Raw genomic sequence first — 12,828 nt, forward strand, 5'->3', positions numbered from 1 at the left:
TCATTCTCCACACAGCAGCCAGGGGGAGCTTTTAAGATGCGAGAGAGGAGGTGTCACTAGTGACTCCTTCGCCCCTGAATAAAGCTCAAGACTGAACGCCCAGCTCCAGCGCCACTTTGACCCTTACCTCAGGACTGCAGCCACTCTGTTTTCTCTCCGTCTTGTCCCGCTCCCTCCTGCTCAGGGCCTTTGCCCATCGTGTTCTCTGCTGGGCGTGCTTGGTGTTTTCTTACTCTAACTCCTTATTCTACAGCGCTCAGCTCAAGCACCACCCTTTCCAGGAAGCCTATCCTGATTTTCTCATTTGTGCAAATCTCCTTTGGACCCTGAGAGCACCATGAAGGGAGGTAACACCTATGTCCCCAGAAATGTTAAATACCTGACACAAAACCAGTCCATGGTATTTGTTGCATGTTTACTAATGCCCAGAAACGTCTGGAAGGAAGACAGCAAACAGCACAGTGGCCTCTGGGGCTGGGGAGGAGAGGTCACTCATTACTCTGCACTTCGGGCAGCACTGAGTAGCATTCTTGGCTTTCTACAACAAAAACCTTTACTGATTGGCTTTTGAGTTAGGACCAAAATAGCGATAAAGCTGACCTTTCTTAGAATTATGAGGCTCAAATCAAATCCGGGAGAAGGGCAGTGGAGAATGAGCATTTCCCCAGCAACCTTGGCCTTTCCCGCCCCGAACTGTTCCCAACAGAGTCCCAAAACCCAGCCCAAACGTCATCAAAATATTTATTAAAACCAAAGCAGGAGGGAACAGCTGTTAGGAAGCAAATCAAAGTGCAGATTGGAGGGTGGGGCAGAGCAGTGGGGAGGCAGGCGCTTCAGACACCACAGGAGGAACCACAGGTCTGGGCTGCGGGAGGCCATCACCACCCCTCCTGCCCACTACATCAGTGAAGGTCCCCCACTCACCTCTCCCATCTCAAATCCATCCTGGGGGGCAGCTGGGGCCCTGAACTGGCCCCCTGGAGAGGGCCCGCCCCACCATCCGTCCACCCATGGCTGTCAGTCAGTCTGTCTCCCTCCCTCACTTTCCCAATAAATAAATCACCCAGGCCTCAGCTCCTTCAGTGTGGGGCAGAACAGCTCAGGGACCCCTGCCCTTGCTCAAGGGTAGAGGGAGTCGGGGTATCAACCCCACACCCCTCCTCCCCTTTGCTGATTCCCCAGGCTCGCCAAAGAGGCCTCGATAAATAAATAACGCTCCATTAAAGCTTCAATCAGAAAAAACCTTTAAGACAGAAGTGCTCTCGCCGTCCTACAAGCCCAGCCAGCCAAAGCCTCCCCACCTGGCCTGGTCAGAGCACCGGATTCTGGGAGTAGGCACTATGCTGGGCCTTGTGGGACCCCCAGAGCAAAAGGGCCGAAAGTGCAGTTAGAGCCCCCCACGCGCACACATGGACTCATGCACACACATGTGGACACACTGGGGCGTGTCTGCAGTGCACACACAGAGGTGTATATTCACCTTCATTCCCCGGTACATGCACACACACATGCTCACACACCACATTCACCCCAGGTACACACGTGTGGGTGTAGGCTGCATGCACATACACACCACAAACAGACTCCTTCCCTTCCTGGCTTGCTCAGCCTCCTAGCGGTAGCCAGACCCCAGAGCTAGAAGCTACTGGAGACAGGAGAGAGGGGTATAAATTAAATGTTTCCAATCAGGCTGGGAGGATGGCCAGGGACAGGGGGCTCCAGGGCTGCAGAGATACAGTGAGCATCTCTGGAAACCCTGGTCCCTCCAAGCCCCATCAGAAATCGAGGGGGGTTAAGTCCCCAAAGTCACAGTCGAAGAGGTCTCTGATGCCCTCGCCCTCCTCGAGGCCGAAGTGGTAGTCGAGGCCCTCGTGGGGTGGGGAAAGGCTGATGAACTCCTCAGGGAGGAGGCCGGAGAAGTCCTCCCGCACATGCTCCAGGAGCGAGTCGGCTGCCACCAGCGGGGACAGGCGGTCCTCGTCCATGGGAGCCCGGAGGCTGCCCATCCGGGACAACAGCGGTTCTGGGGAGACGGGGAGCATCACAGGCCAGGGATGCCCCAGCAGGGAGGAAGGCAGGGGCTGTCGTGCCTGCCCGCCCCCCAGAAGAGTGGCCCTGCCCCACCCTACCCACCTACCCATCACCCACCTTGCTCCAGGCTGAGTAGAGACTGGCTGGGATCTGTGGCGAAGGATGAGGGGGGAGATGATGATGGTGGCGGCACTATGGTGGCAGAGTCAGTGGCCCTGTTCTCCTCCACAGAAGTAGCCTCCTGGGACGGGGACGGGGTCTTCCCAGGGCTGATCCCACCCACAGTCTCCTCAGGGCACAGGAAAACATCGATGGGGCCTTGTTCGCTCTTAAGAGAGATCTGAAATGTCTGGGTGGAAGCAGCAGGCAGGGTAAACTGAGGCCCAGGTGACCCCCAGACCAGCCCAGCCCAGCCCAGCCCAGTTGGGCCTAGAGTTTCCAGATCTCACCTCCGAAGAGTCCACTGCTTGGAGCTGGGTCTCAGGAGGAGCCTTGATCACCATAACCATCTGCTCTGCAGGGTCTGCAATGCTACGAAGATCCTGACACGTCACATAGGCCAGGGTTGGCAGAGTCAAGGACCACAGGAACTTTGACTTCTGGGGGTCACTCACTCCAACAACTCACAAAGGACCTTCACAAGGCAGGGCTCACACTTCCCTAGTCACTCCTGTCCTATCAACCCCCCACCCGCTCAAAACCCACCTCATTCCCAAGTTTCAAGTTCCACATCTATACAATGGAACCATTCTACCCACTGAATCCCAAAGTAATGATGATGGCTACCAGGAAAGATTCCATGTAAAATGTTCAACACAACTCCAGGCCTGGTGCTGGGAATTCATTATTTAGTTTTTAGAAGCAGGGTCTCACTATGTCACCCAGGATGGAGTGCTATGTAGCTCAACCAGAGCTCACTGCAGCCTCAAACTCCTGGGCTCAAGTGATCCTCCCACCTCAGCCTCCCGAAGCACTAGGATTACAGGCATGAGCCACCGCACCTAGCCACTTTTCTGCTTTAATCTGTACAGTTTCAGAATTGGATATTATTATCCCCCTTTTATAGATAAAACTGAGGCCCAGAGAGGTTAAGCAATTTATCCAGTGTCACACAGTAAGAAAATGCTGAGCCAGGACTTGCAACCAAAACCAGCGTCCTCTCCTGAATCCAGGGCCCAGGGTAGCCTCTCTAGTCCCACTTGGGTGGGACCCCTGCCTGCTAAGCCTGCTTTCCACACCCTCTGGCCAGTCCAAGGATATCGCTGGCTGTCAGTGTCCTCAGAGAGCAGGCGCAGCTGCGTAGTACAGATATTCATCAGGTGGTCCAGTTGCTGCTCGCTCTCCTGCAGCTGCCGGAGGTCCTGGGTCAGCCCCTCAAGCCGCCCACCGACACCCACTGTGGTGTGGCTGCCCCTGTGGGGAGGCACCAGGGAGGGTGGGGTTAGCATCGTCTGGCCCCTCTGGCCCTCAGGACCCAGTCTGCTGCTGCCTCTGTTCTGCGAGGCCGAGGCAAGCCCTTGCTTCTCTCTGGGTCTGGCTTCTCAGCTGGGATCCAAATCAGTGTGTCATGGGCTTGAAGTCTGGCCTGAATATTTATAAACACCTACATGTCTCTTAACCAGGGCAGGATAAATGACGGCACCAACATGCCATGGAACATTACAGTTGTATAAAAGGATGAGCATGCTTTAGACACATACATACAAGCATTTCCAAGACATGCTGTCAAATTAAAAAAAAAAAAAATGGGCTGGGCTTGGTGGCTCACACCTATAATCCCAGCACTTTGGGAAGCTGAGGTCAGAGGATGGACTGTTTTGAGCCTCAGGAGTTTAAACCAGCCTGGGCAATACTGTGAGACCCCACACCTACACAAAATTAAAGAAATTAGCCAGGCGTAGTGGCAAGTACTTGTAGTCCTAGCTACAGGTACAAGGCTTGAGCCCAGGAGGTTGAGGCTGCAGTGAGCTATATTTGTGCCTCCAGACTCCAGCTTGGGTGACAGAGCAATACCCTGTCTCAAACTGCCCCCTCATCCCCCCAAAAACACACAAAAGATGTAGAATGGAACTATCTACCAAAAAATGAAAAGGCAGGTGTATCAAAGAGAGGGTAGCAGGATGACTGGGGCGAAGGCGAGAAAGGGAAAATAAAACGAGTACAAAAAGAAAACATCTGTGCCAGACAAATCTCACCAAGGGCATGAGACACCAGAAGAGTGGTCACCTGGTGGTGTGAGGGGTTGGCAGTGACTGGAAAGGGGCACAAGAGAACCTTCTGGGGTGTTGGAAATGCTTCTATCTTGATCTGAATGGTGGTAACCCGGATGAATAAATATGTAAAGCTGTGCCGGGCACAGTGGCTCACACCTGTAATCCCAGCACTTTGGAAGGCCGAGGCAGGCAGATTACCTGAGATCAGGAGTTCGAGACCAGCCTGGCCAACATGGTGAAACCCCGTCTCTACTAAAAATACAAAAATTAGCCGGGTGTAGTGGTAGGCACCTATAACCTCAGCTACTTGGGAGGCTGAGGCAGGAGAATCACTTGAACCTGGGAAGTGGTGGTTGTAGTGAGCTGAGATGATGCCACTGCACTCCAGCCTGGGCGACAGAGTGAAACTCCATCTTAAAAAATTAAATAAATAAATAAAGCTGTAACTGAGCTGGATATGTAAGATTTGTGTGCTTTTTAGCATCTATCATCTCAGGGAAGCTACCTCTCCTCCCTGAGCCCGTTTCCCCGGCTGTAACATGTGGATGCAGGCAGCCCACAGTGGGTACTGCTACAGCTCCTCCAGGCTGGCATGGGCAGGTGTCTCTGCCCTCCTGTGTGGCCGGTACCTACAGCCACTGGATGTGGTTCTTGGACTTCTTGGCAATGAGCTGGATGCCCTCGAGGACATTGGTGATGTCATAGATGCGCCGCTTCTGCACTTTGAGCACCTCGGCAGCCCAGTTCAGGTCGACAACACCGTCAGCAGAGTGGCTCAGCAGCTCCAGGAAGCGCTTGGTGGTCAGATTCAGTGAAGTCTCATAGCGTGACTTCTCCCCCGGGGATTTCACACCTGTAAGGGTGTGGTCAAGCAAGATAGGGCCCTCCAGCATCCACCCCACCTCCAACCAGGCCTGCCTCTGTGGGAGTGCAGGGCGGCAGGATGATGGGGGCCGGGGGACAGCCAGCCCCTTCCCATTGGCGAGGCCAACCACAGCATTCTTATTCTGACTGGGGAACTCCTCACCCCTCAGGGCTGGGGTAAACCAAGCCAGGCAGCCACTCCAGCTGCCCATCAGGGTCCCCAGAGGCCTGGCTCAAGCCCAACGAGCCAGACGTTAGCCTGAAAGCATATTTGTTTGTTCACACCCCCAACCTGGGCCTGGTCACAGGGGGCCTGCCCAGCCCAAGCTCTATGGGTACCTTTTCCTTGATGGCGGCCTCTGCCCCGAGCTGGCCCACTGCTTTCAGCCAGGTACTGATGGTCAGTTTCCAGGTCCAGCCTCCGCTTCACCTGTAGTGAAAACAATGGGAGGATGCCCAGTAACCAGGAGTGACACCAGAAGAGACCTGGCTGAGGGCTGGGCGCCTCTGGGTTACCCCTACCTCAGTTTCTCTAGCAGGATGCCTGACTGTGTGACTGAGGGAGATCAGAGGGGACACAGCCTGAGAGTCACAGTCCTTCCACATAGGACACTCAACCGCAGAAGGCAGAAGACCTGAGCTCAAGTCCCAGCTTCATCACTACTTCTCTGGGGTCTCATGGTGGATTTAAAACACATCTGCAAACTTTTTGATCCTTCTCCTTCAAAAGATGAAGCCTAATAATCCTCCCCTTATGAGACAGAGATGGCATGTCACTTTTGAGACTGAGTCAGAGGAACTGGAGCTTCCTCCTTGCTCTGTATTGGGTCACTGACTCTGCCATGTCATATGAACACTCAAGTAGCCCTAATGATGGGCAAGAAACGGCGGCTCCTCCCAACAGCAACAGAGTCACGCCTTCTGTTAGCAGCCAGGACCCAAACACTGGCTGAATCTCCAAAGGGACCCCAAGCCAGAGCATCTAGCTAAGTCTTCCCTTAATTCCTGACCCACAAAAACTATATAATAAAAGATTTTTGTTTTATGCCACTACTTTTTTCTTTTTTAGACAGGGTCTCAGTTTGTTGCCTATGCTGGAGTGCAGTGGTGCGATCATGACCCACTGCAGCCAAACATCCTGAGCTCAAGCAATCCTCCCACCTCAGCCTTCCCAGTAGCTGGGACCACAGGCGCACGCTGCCATGACCAGCTAATGTTTATATTTTTTGTAGAGATGGGGTCTTCCTATGTTGCCCAGACTGGCCTCAAACTACTGGGCTTGAGCAATTCTCCCACCTCCGCCTTCACCATAGTCAGTGCTAGGACTATAGGCATGAGCCACTGTGCCCAGCTAAGCCACTGACTACGTAAGTCCCTTGGGCAAATCACCTTCCCTCTAGTTTTTGACTAATTTATACACATGGTAGCAGCTGGTACTCATCAGGTTCCTTGCATACATTAGTTCATTCCATTCAATAGACTGGCAGTATAATAATGGCCCTTTTCCAGATAAGACAACTAAAGCCCAGGGAGGCCCGGGAAGTGGTAGAGTCAGGATTTGTACCTAAGACAGTTTGAGGAAGAACCCAAGCTCTAAGCACTCTGGCTTAGTTCAGACACTCCAGGATCAAGACTGTCTTGGAGGTCCCACAGGCTGCTCAGAAGCACCCAGACCAAAACCAGACTGACCTTCCCCTCCACCATCCACAGGTTTCCTGAGCTAGAGTCATATTCCAGCCCCACCTGTCGCCCTCTTCACATGCAGCTGCCAAGAACATCTCATCACCACGGCGACTGCCACCTCCCCTGTGGGCTGTTGAGCAGTCTCCACGCTGGTCTCCCTGCCTCCTCCAAATCTTATGTTGCCGCCCCTGCTTAAGGCCTTCCTCCAGCTCCCCATGGCCTTCAGACTCTCATCTGCCACTGCTTCTCCAGGGGAACTTGAGTCATGTTTTTCCAGACATCTATACTACCCTTGCATCCCTCCAACCCTCCCCACTTCACACCTGCTGCCTCCACCTCTGTGGGCAGAAACCTTCCCCATCAGCTAGATGATGTTACCTCTTCTCCCTCTGAACTGCCTCAAACCCGACCTTTTGCCACATTGTCACTCCCTACACATTTCTGTAGATGTATTTGTCTCACCCTCAGAGGCAGGTAATGGGTCTAAACAATCACTGCATCCACAGCATCTGCCATGGAGCCTGGTATTAACAAATGTTTACTGAATGAAACCCTCCCATGCTGATGAACCACTCCCTCTTGCGCACATTCACTGACTTTCGAAGGCGCCAAGGGGAAAGAAGAGTGACTGTGCTCTGGGCACTGCACACTCAACCGCTTCCCCTGCAACCCTCCAGCCACCTTTTGGCAGGGGCTATGATGGCCTCCACCTCAGAGAGGCCACACAGTGAGAGGTGGAGCCAGGACTTGTACTCTAGCGGGCTGGTACAGAGCCCACACTCATAACCACCATGGGCCGCCCTCCCCAGAGCCCAGCCAGAATGTACCCCCTCTCCATGGACGCCCCTGGGGCCCGAACCCTAGCAAGCTCCTGCCATCTGCTCCTTGCCTTCTCCCTGGGATCCCTGCCCTTGTCCACCCCTGAAGGCAGGTCAGTGCCACGCCCTAAAACAAAGGCTGAAGTGGATGCCATTTCTGCCACTTCTCCCTAGATAAACACTGGCACTGGGGGATGAAGACATTCACTGGTGAAAAAATCTTAGTGGATGACTCGGATACGCATCCACGAAGGGGGTCATGAAAGCTGCAGGTTGTTTAGCCCCTAGAACACCATGCAGCTGTCAAGGACCGAGGCAGGTTAACAAGAATCCCATCACACATACAGACAAGCAAAACAGTGTTATAGGGCAATATACTTATTTATTTTTTTTTTTTTGAGACGGAGTTTCGCTCTTGTTACCCAGGCTGGAGTGCAATGGCGCGATCTCGGCTCACCGCAACCTCCGCCTCCTGGGTTCAAGCAATTCTCCTGCCTCAGCCTCCCGAGTAGCTGGGACTACAGGCGTGTGCCACCATGCCCAGCTAATTTTTTGTATTTTTAGTAGAGACGGGGTTTCACCATGTTGACCAGGATGGTCTCGATCTCTTGACCTCGTGATCCACCCGCCTCGGCCTCCCAAAGTGCTGGGATTACAGGCATGAGCCACCGTGCCCAGCCTAGGGCAATATACTTATATGATCCCTTTTGGATTAAAAAGCTCATGAAACTTTTCTCTGATTCAGTTTCTATGATTATAGAATACATTTTGGGGCAGCCTCTGGAAAGACGGTGGGAGACTGGTGCCATATCTGAACGGTGTGAATGAGACAGGAAAAACTACAATTTTTAAACCTTTAAAAAACAAAAACTGTCACAACCACCACAAACAAAAATAGCCTTAGGAGGAAAAAAAAATGAATAGGGCTGGGATACTGCCATCAACTTTCTAGTTTCTTAAGAGTTAAATTTTAGGCCTGGTGCAGTGGCTCACACCTGAAACCCCAACACTTTGGGAGGCCAAGGCTGGCCAATCACTTGAGGTCAAGACTTCAAGACCAACCTGGCAACATGGTGAAACCCTGTCTCTACCAAAAATACAAAAATTAGCCGCATGGTGGCATGCACCTGTAATCCCAGCTACTGGGGAGGCTGAGGCAGGAGAATCGCTTGAACCTGGTAGGTTGCAATGAGCGGAGATCATGCCACTGCACTCCAGCCTGGGCGACAGAGCAAGACCCTGCTGCAACAAAACAAAACAAAAAAAGTTAAGTTTTCAGTTGGGCGTGATGGCACACACCTGTAATCCCAGCACTCTGAGGGGCTGAGACAGTCAGATTGCCTGAGCTCAAGAGTTCAAGACCAGCCTAGGCAACATGGCAAGACCCTGTCTCTACTAAAAACAGAAAAATTAGCTAGGCGTGGTGGTACGTGCCTGCAATCCCACCTACTTGGGAGGCTAAGGCACAGAATATCTTGAACCCCAGAGGTGGAGGCTGCAGTGAGCCCCGATCACACCACTGTACTCCAGCCTGCATAACAGAATGAGACTCTGTCTCCAAAAAAAAAAAAAAACCAGTTAAGTTTTCTACAGTAAACATGTATTATGTTTAAAATATTTGAGTTTGTGGAAGTGGACAGGCAGGACCAAGAGAAATGGCTGAACTGCACAGAGCCTTGTATACAGACAGTGTTCAACAAATGCCTGCTGGTACAGAAGCTAAGCCTGTAGCTTATTTCAAGGACTGTGCCAGGCAAATGCCAGTGCAGAGAGGCCAAAAGCCAAACCTGTGGACCTTCTGGACTTCAGCTCCAGAATGGCCAGCCTCCTGCCCCTCAAGTACAGAAAACACCTCCTGGCCCTGAAGGACTCTGAGGGCGGGGCCCCTTGTCTCTGACCCTAGTGCCTCCTGGGCATTCACTAACTCAACAACCGTTGAATGAATGGAATGCCCAGGCCAATGAACCTGCCCCTGACAGGTGGAGCGGAGGGCATTCTTCTTTGCCCCGTCTCTCCTTCTGATCCTAGAACCCATAATCCTGTTTAGTTCCTTGAGGACAAGACCCTCAGGTTCTGTTAGGTTTCCACAGACCCAAGCCTGCTATATGCTTGTCACACAGCTGAACGGAGGATGCTTGCCCAGGTCCCAAGCACTACCCACAGGGACAAGCCCCCAGAGTACAGGAGACAAGCCACCTGGCCCACCCCTGGTATAGCCCCTCCCACCCACTCATTAAGAGGAAGGGCCCCCAAAAGCCCTTCCTGCCCTTTCTTCAGCCTCTATCAGCATCCCTAGAAAGCAATGCATCCCAGAGGTCAACCTCACAGGAATGCAGACTCGACTCCCCACTGAATAGCAGAATGACATGGGAAGATACTAGTATTTCTAGGCCTCAGCTTCCCAATCTGTAAAAAGGGATTGCGGCTGACGGGGTTAAATGAGTTAATTAGGTAAAGCCCTTGGCAGAGCCTGACACATAAGACATCCTCAAAACAATGGTGGCTGCTATTGTTATTATTATTAGCATCGTGGTGATTCCGGAAGGCAGCACTGGGCATGAGGCCAAGGAGGTTGGGGGAGCCCCTTTAGATGCCTCAGGGACCAGCTGCCACTCACACCCCCATCAGCAGTTAGGCAGCTTCCACCTCCTTGTCCTAAGCCCTGCCTCACCCCTCCCACTTGCTCCAAGCTCCCTGCTGAGACCCCATCCTGCTTGGCCAGCCCCCGCCTGCACATCAGAGCCCCACCTTCACCCATAGGCTGCACCAGTCAAACTGGTCTCCACACCCTGTCCTGCAGCTCACAGGTCCCAGCTCCAGGCTTCTACGCCTCCAATCCCTTCTCCCACTGTAATTCAGCCACCTCTTCTGGGCACCCCCAGTCTGAACTGGTCTTGAGCTCAGCACTCAGGGACGGCTTTATAAAAGGATCTCCCTGGGACATTTTCTCTCCTGGCACTGGGGGCCTCCTCTCCAGCTCCCAGAGGCCCAGCCCACCCAGTCCTTCTACAGAGACTCAGGGGTCTGCCTGCCTGATTAATGAGGTTCCATGGCAACCAGGGCCTGGGAGGGTGGAGGGTGGCAGATGGAAGGACAGGCAGAAGGAGGAGATCAGCAGCTGGTCCAGCTGCCCCGCCCCTGCAGAGAAGGCCTCCCAGCCAGGAGGGCTGTCCCCAGAGGCCTGGCCGGCCAGTCCTGCACCTGGCAGTCAGCATCGAGGCAGGAAGGAGGGTCTCCTGAGTGGCTCACCAACGGTTAAGCCCCAGGACCTTCCTCTGCCCCGCCTTCACTTCCCCTAGCAGCTGTGCTCACTACCGAGATGCAAATTCTGATCTGAAGCCAGCAGGCCGCAGTTCAAATCCCAGCCCCGCCACCTGCAGCTGTGTGACCAGGGGCAAGTCACTTTCCCTCTCTGGGCCTCAGTCCTCCTCCGTCAGATGGGCACAGTGACAACACGGCTCACAGCGGGGTTGTGAGTTTTAGCTGGCTTGAAGTCGGCCAAAGGCCTGGCGTGCAATAAACGCCAGTTGAATACACGTGGGCCATTATTATCATTGAGTCCGACGCTGGGGAGGCTCCAGTGAGGAAGCTGAGGCTAAGAGCAGAGGAGCAAAACAGGGACCGGCCCGAGGTCACCCCGCACCCCAGGGCGGAGCCTGGAAGCACAACCCAGGCTCTGCACCGCCCAGCCTGGGCGCCTCAGTCCACCCCTCCCCCGCCCCCTGCCGCCTCCAGGCCAAACACAGCACCCGCCTGGGTCTGCTCAAGGGGCACAGGCAGCGCTGTCAGCGCGGCGTCCCTGGGGTCCGTACCGGCGGGCGGCCGAGCGCGGGGCGCGGCGCGCTGGGTGTGGGCCGGGGCGCCTGTGGAGTGGCGAAGAGCAGCAGGTCGGGGTCGCACGGGCCGGCGGCGGGCGCCGCGGGGCCAGCTTGGGCCGGCTGGGCGCTGGCGTCCTGTGCGGCGGAGATGATGACGATCTGCGAGGAGTCGAGCAGCCGCAGCGCGCCGGCCCCGAGCAGGGCCTCCAGCGCCGGCGCGCATGGGCCGCCCGCAGGGGCCCCGGCCAAGGCCATGGCGCTCACGGCCCGCCCGGCCCGGGTGACAGGCGGCGGCGGCGGCGCGGGCCCATGGCGGCAGGCCCCGGCAAGGGCTCGATCCCGCTCCGCCCCCGGCCGCCGCTGCCTGCAAAGTCCCGGCCACTTTTACGCGCCAAATCCTTTTTGCCGCGAAAGAGCCACGAGCCGCCGAGCGCCGCCACGATTGGCGGCCCGGGCCGTGACGAAGTCGACGGCGGCGACTCCCATTGGCTGTAGCGCGCCGGACCGGCGGCGAGGGGCGGGATGGGGCGGCGGCGCGGGGCGGCACGGCCAATGGTGGGGCGGGGCGCGCGCAGGCTTTGTCCAGACGGTGCCAGGCGCGGTGGGACTCCCCGCCCCCAGCTCGGGCGTCCCCTGCCGGAGGCGTGGGGACACGGGAACATGGGCCCCGCCCCGATGCTCTCGCATCCCACTGACCTTTCTATAGTGCAGGTTCAGGACAGAGCCTCTGTTCTGCACGTGACCCTCAACCTGTAGCTCCCACAGCCTCAGCTGACATCTCCAGAAACTGCCCCCTCTTCTTTTCGGGATCATCAGTTCCACAGCCCAGCCATCAGCCAACTCTCCTATCCTCAACTTACCACACCCATGACATTATCCTAACCCTGCACCCAGCCCTATCCCACTCACCCAAAGCCCAAGCTGAAGAGCGATACCAGGAAATGAGGAGGGACGTCCGGCCAGATATTAGCCTGGAGCTTTCCTGCAAGTCCCATTTTAGCCAAAATCTCCAATGGCCAAGTAAAGTGTCTGCTTGAACTAATTCACTCCCTCACTCATTCAACAAACGTTTGGAGAGCCTGCTCTGTGCCCCATCCTTAACTCTGTGCCCCATCCTTAATTCGTGGCCCTAAGGAGCTCACAGTCTACTGGATAGGGTAACAGAGAGGTAACAGACGTTTACAATAGGATGAAGCATTGGCCCAGCAAGGTGGCTCATGCCTGGAATCACTATAATCAACGGGCAGGGTGGATCTCTTGAGCCCAGGAGTTTGAGACCAGCCTGAGCAACATGGTGAAACCCTTCTCTACAAAAAATAGAAAAATTAGCCAGGCGCGGTGGCGCCCACCTGTAGTTCCAGCTACTTGGGAGGCTGAGGTGAGAGGATTGCTTGAGTCCGA

The 12,828-nt window shown here is 55.0% G+C and overlaps 1 protein-coding gene across 1 annotated transcript; it reads right to left on the reverse strand.

Annotated features, from left to right (window-relative positions):
- Positions 1–725: 725 nt before the first annotated feature.
- E2F1 (E2F transcription factor 1) lies at positions 726–12,114 on the reverse strand. Its single transcript, XM_064382894.1, has 8 exons — positions 11,848–12,114; positions 11,422–11,808; positions 5,448–5,538; positions 4,878–5,097; positions 3,292–3,444; positions 2,481–2,595; positions 2,149–2,380; positions 726–2,023 (listed from the first exon to the last, which is right to left on the reverse strand). The coding sequence occupies exons 1-8, from the start codon at positions 12,112–12,114 to the stop codon at positions 1,776–1,778; spliced, it is 1,713 nt and encodes a 570-aa protein (XP_064238964.1). The 3' UTR covers positions 726–1,775.
- Between the last annotated feature and the right edge of the window lie 714 nt (positions 12,115–12,828).

This window comes from Aotus nancymaae, unplaced genomic scaffold (genome assembly GCF_030222135.1).
Source record: "Aotus nancymaae isolate 86718 unplaced genomic scaffold, 86718_ANA_hifiasm-v0.15.2.pri h1tg000029l, whole genome shotgun sequence".
NCBI classification, from domain to species: Eukaryota; Metazoa; Chordata; class Mammalia; order Primates; family Aotidae; genus Aotus; species Aotus nancymaae.

What these genes read in the sequence shown, in the direction of transcription:
- E2F1 (XM_064382894.1), bottom strand. Translation starts at nt 12,114, where the DNA reads ATGCGAGAGCATCGGGGCGGGGCCCATGTTCCCGTGTCCCCACGCCTC. An exon ending in GAGGACACTGACAGCCAGCG is followed by an intron (nt 2,596 to 3,291) that starts ATATCCTTGGAC and finishes GACTCTGCCAAC; the next exon opens with CCTGGCCTATGTGACGTGTC. An exon ending in TCTACTCAGCCTGGAGCAAG is followed by an intron (nt 2,024 to 2,148) that starts GTGGGTGATGGG and finishes CCGTCTCCCCAG; the next exon opens with AACCGCTGTTGTCCCGGATG.